The sequence below is a fragment of the Engraulis encrasicolus genome, chromosome 5, assembly GCF_034702125.1.
Source record: "Engraulis encrasicolus isolate BLACKSEA-1 chromosome 5, IST_EnEncr_1.0, whole genome shotgun sequence".
In the NCBI taxonomy this organism is placed as follows: Eukaryota; Metazoa; Chordata; class Actinopteri; order Clupeiformes; family Engraulidae; genus Engraulis; species Engraulis encrasicolus.
This window is the reverse complement of record NC_085861.1, coordinates 26,543,168-26,548,167: the sequence shown is the minus strand read 5'-3', so window position 1 is coordinate 26,548,167 and position 5,000 is coordinate 26,543,168. Positions and strand designations below refer to the sequence as shown.

Here is a 5,000-nt window from a genome sequence, read left to right as displayed (position 1 = left end):
TGTGCAACAATTAACAATTACAAGAATGGATAGTATTGAATTATAGCCCTTCTTGTAAGTTCAGGCACGGCCAAATGAACAGTGAGTTCACTGCATAACGTGTTTAATAATTGTGTATATGGAAACTGTAGAACTGCAAACTTTAGAAAATTCAGAGGTCTCCTTAATGCTCGTCTCTAACGCCCCCTTGGGGGGGGGGGGGGGGGGTGTTGACAGACTACTCTAGAACAGGGGTTCTCAACCTTTTTTGAACAAGTGCCCCCTTGGCCTCATCACAAGCCTCCCAAGGCCCCCTTGACCTAATAAGCCTGACAACACCCCCCCATAGTATTAAAAAACTAATTCCCCAATGGCAACTAAGCACCACCTGTATCCTTCTCAACGTCCCCCTAGAGTCCCCCAAACACCCCCTGGGGGGCTGTGCCGCCCCCGTTGAGACACACTACACTAGAACAATCATTGATTGTCATCAACAGCACCATCAGCTGCAGCGGCACCTGAACAAAAGCCCTTCACTTCACATATCATCAAGTCATCCTGGCATGAGGACTGCATACCCCCACCCCCATGTGTTTACCAGAGATTCTTTAAGTATATAGAGATATGCCAATGTAACAGGTTGCTATGGGCACCTAACATGACCAGGTTCCGGTCTGCCTAAAGGGGCGTGTCATAATGCTCCAAGAATGAATAGAACATTCCTTAGGTCTGCCTAGGTCTGCCTAAAGGGGGATTTCCCTTGCCTGACTATCATAGACTTGCAATCGAGATTCGATCTGAAGGTGTTGCGTCACTAGGAGGGCACAGCCTGGCTAGGATTCTCCCCCTCCCCCTTGCAATAATAGAACCCGGAAACAATGGGCCAACGGAACCTCTCTCTCTCTACTCTCTCTGTGTTTACTAACCAGATCAGAGTTCTTCAAGTCTATGCGCAGCAATGGTGGTATACAGTAGCATCGTGAGACTGACACGATGACTATAGCAGTAAAGAACAAGCGCAGCACTTTGCACACCTGTGCTTTACTCTGCCCACGCACCTTAATGGTGATGAAAGAAGCTGCTGCTTCAAACACCAGAGACAGTTTTATGAGATTGTAGCAGGTGTGTGTGTGTGTGTGTGTGTGTGTGTGTGTGTGTGTGTGTGTGTGTGTGTGTGTGTGTGTGTGTGTGTGTGTGTGTGTGTGTGTGTGTGTGTGTGTGTGTGTGTGTGTGTGTGTGTGTGTGTGTGTGTGTGTGTGTGTGTGTGTGTGTGCGCGTGTGTGTTCAGCATATGTGCTCCATATGGCCTTACCAGCGTGGTGAAGATGTAGTGGTAATACTCCGTCATCATCCCCATGGCCAGAGCCTGTACAACAAAGAAGCAGAGCACATCAAAATGGTGTTAAAGCACTGCAAATAAGAAAAGAGGCAGAGAGAGAGAGAGAGAGAGAGAGAGAGAGAGAGAGAGAGAGAGAGAGAGAGAGAGAGAGAGAGAGAGAGAGAGAGAGAGACAGAGACAGAGACAGAGACAGAGACAGAGAGAGAGAGAGAGAGACTACTGCAAGATGGAGCTCAGATCAACCATAATCTGTACTGAGGTCTTTTTTTTTTAATCCAACAGATATGACACAGACTGTATGTTTGTCTGTTCTCTGCTCTGTGTGTGTGTGTGTGTGTGTGTGTGTGTGTGTGTGTGTGTGTGTGTGTGTGTGTGTGTGTGTGTGTGTGTGTGTGTGTGTGTGTGTGTGTGTGTGTGTGTGTGTGTGTGTGTGTGTGTGTGTGTGTGTGTGTGTGTGTGTGTGTGTGTGTGTGTGTGTGTGTTTTGGTTTGTGTTTGGTTTTCCCTTCTGATGAACAACACATCTCTTGCCACCCACAGTGCTATTGTCTATACACTATATCCTACCAGTGAACTGCAGTCATCCCTTCCTGAATGTTATCCTTCTCTTATATTTCTCTAGATCACCCTTGAGTGCTTGGTTTAGTATAGCAAGTTTGGCTTGGTAGCTGGTCCTGGGATGCTTTAAGCGGAGACCATGCGGGATGAGATCAGCTCACACACCCTATGTTTATAGGGGGATTCTGCTGGGGTGCTCTAGTGCAGGGTTTCCCAAACTGGGGTGCGTGCACCCCTGGGGGTGTGTGTCCTGCCAAAAGGGGGTGCACGAGCTGAATAGAGCAATGGTGGATATGTGAGTTTTTCTCCAGCATTAATGAACATTAAGTAGTTTTTAATTGTATGGTGAATTGTATGCTGAAGGGTCCATGTGAATTGTACAGTAGACTATTGGAAAAGAGGATTCCCCAAAACAATTGGGCAAAATGTGCAGTGAATCCATACTTGCATGGACATCAGCACACCAAAATATTAGCTTAGGGGGTGTGCGAACCACATCGAAATGTACAAGGGGGTGCACAGGGGAAAAAGTTTGGGAACCACTGCCTAGTGAACAGGAGAGACTCTGCCTGATGAAGGTCTAAGGACCGAAAGCTTGCAAGTCAAGTAAAGCTTCTTTGCACAAAAATAGATCTGAAGTGTGCGGATTGTCTTCTTTTTAAGGAGCAGGTAATGACAGCTGTCAATCACTCCATGAGCTACGTACCTCCCGAACTATGTTTATATAAACAACATTAGTCTATTTAGTGGGGAGTTCCTTTCCTCTTTCAGAAAGTGCTACAGTCGCACTCGAGCAGCAGTGAAGAGCAGCCTTGGTACGGATAATTGTCAGAAGTAATCAGCACAGCTCTCCTGCACTGTTAAAAAACAAAATTTTCCTCAAAGAATCCTGAGTTGAACCTGTGATAGAATCTCTGAATGTCCCCTAATTAACCTATAGGTGCTTGGAAGAACCTTCTTAATTAAGCAATAAGCCATGAGAGGCCGTGGGTTTGTGTTCGATTTATAACGGGTAAGGGGAGTGGGGCACAACGCAAAGAGGAGTGCCGTAAACCCATGGATATGAGCCTGTGTGTGTGCGTGTGCATGTGTGTGTGTGTGCATGTACGTGTGTGTGTGTGTCTGTATGATGAGCTTGTACTGTATGTGTGTGTCTATTTCTGTGAGTGAGTGAGTGAGTGAGTGAGTGAGTGAGTGAGTGAGTGAGTGAGTGAGTGAGTGAGTGAGTGAGTGAGTGAGTGAGTGAGTGAGTGAGTGAGTGAGTGAGTGAGTGAGTGAGTGAGTGAGTGAGTGAGTGAGTGAGTGAGTGAGTGAGTGAGTGAGTGAGTATATGCGTGCATGCACATTTTTCTGTGTGAGTAATGTGAGTAAGTCATTATGTGAGTTCCTCCAGCTGCTTGGAGGGTTCTAATGCATCTACAGTGCACTACGCTGCATCACACCACTACAATGCCCACTGGCTACATCATGACAGTGGAATCTGGATGAGCCCATACACACACATGCACGCACGCACGCACGCACGCACGCACGCACGCGCACACACACACACGCGCGCACACACACACACACACACACACACACACACACACACACACACACACACACACACACACACACACACACACACACACACACACACACACACACACACACACACACACACACACACACACACACACACACACACACACCTCTATGTCTGTCCGCCTGTCTTTCTCTCTCTCCCCCCCTCTCTCTCCCTCTCTCTCTCTCTCTCTCTCTCTCTCTCTCTCTCTCTCTCTCTCTCTCTCTCCCTCTCTCTCTCTCTCCGTCTGCCGCATGGCCGTACTTCAATGCAGAGCCCCTCCGTCAGCCTAAGTGCGTGTGACAGTGAGGAAGTCTTCAAACCCTCTCAAATGACTTCTAACAGAGTTTTAGAGGAGGGCAGCCATGGTTGGTGGGGTAGAGGGCTGTATATCAGACAAAAACAGTCTAGTGGATCATTGCTTCCCATTAGCGCTACATATCTCACATGCCACCGATGATGAGTCTCCTTGACCTTCATTAGCAATCCACAAGTCTGGGATTGATTAAAAAGTCCTGCCAGTCGAGAGAGTGTCAGAATGAATCATGCTATCTTTAAATATTTGATTGGGCCTGTGAAATGAAGGAAACATGAACGCTGGCTAATTATGTTTCCCTTTGAAATATCAGCGCGCTTCTGCCGCGCCTGCACATGTGAAGATACTACGTAGAAGTGTGTGTGTGTGTGTGTGTGTGTGTGTGTGTGTGTGTGTGTGTGTGTGTGTGTGTGTGTGTGTGTGTGTGTGTGTGTGTGTGTGTGTGTGTGTGTGTGTGTGTGTGTGTGTGTGTGTGTGTGTGGTAGCTGCACATTTGAAGATACAGCAGCCCCTACAGCAGTCACATGGCGAACATGCAGTGTAGGGTATGTGTGTGCGCACGTGTGCATGCTTGCGTGGGTGCATGTGTACGCATGTGTGTGTGCATATGCATGCATGTGTGTGTGATTCATCTCTATCAGTACTTATGCTGGCAAAAGACCCATGGTCTTAAGCACATCAAAAGCATCAAATGAAATGTGTAGTCGTGATGTGTGAAGATACATTTACTATCACGCTAAAAGGGAAATTTCTGAACATAATCCATCAAATGGAAATGTGTCTTTGTGGTAAAGCTGAAGAAACTGCTATGCTGTTTAAAATGCTGTTTTTCTGTCCGTCTATCCTATCGCTTCGCCGTTAATATTTTTAGTGTTACGATGTGTCTGTGTTATGTTTTTGTGTTTGTGAGTGTGTGTATGTGTGTTTCAGCCTTATTTCTTCTCAGCCCTTACCTGTGTGTGTGTGTATGTGCCTGTGTGTGTGTGTGTGTGTGTGTGTGTGTGTGTGTGTGTGTGTGTGTGTGTGTGTGTGTGTGTGTGTGTGTGTGTGTGTGTGTGTGTGTGTGTGTGTGTGTGTGTGTGTGTGTGTGTGTGTGTGTGTGCCTGTCTCTGTGTGTGTGTGTGTGTGTGTGTGTGTGTGTGTGTGTGTGTGTGTGTGTGTGTGTGTGTGTGTGTGTGTGTGTGTGTGTGTGTGTGTGTGTGTGTGTGTGTGTGTGTGTGTATCTGTGTGTGTTTGTGTGTG

The 5,000-nt window shown here is 47.0% G+C and overlaps 1 protein-coding gene across 1 annotated transcript in view; it reads right to left on the bottom strand.

Moving 5' to 3' along the window:
- grik2 (glutamate receptor, ionotropic, kainate 2) overlaps nt 1-5,000 on the bottom strand; it is a 362,912-nt gene that overhangs the window by 200,240 nt on the left and 157,672 nt on the right. Inside the window, exon 5 of the mRNA XM_063199025.1 lies at nt 1,292-1,345. Within this exon, the coding sequence (XP_063055095.1) occupies nt 1,292-1,345 (54 nt within the window). The remainder of the gene's footprint in view (nt 1-1,291; nt 1,346-5,000) is intronic.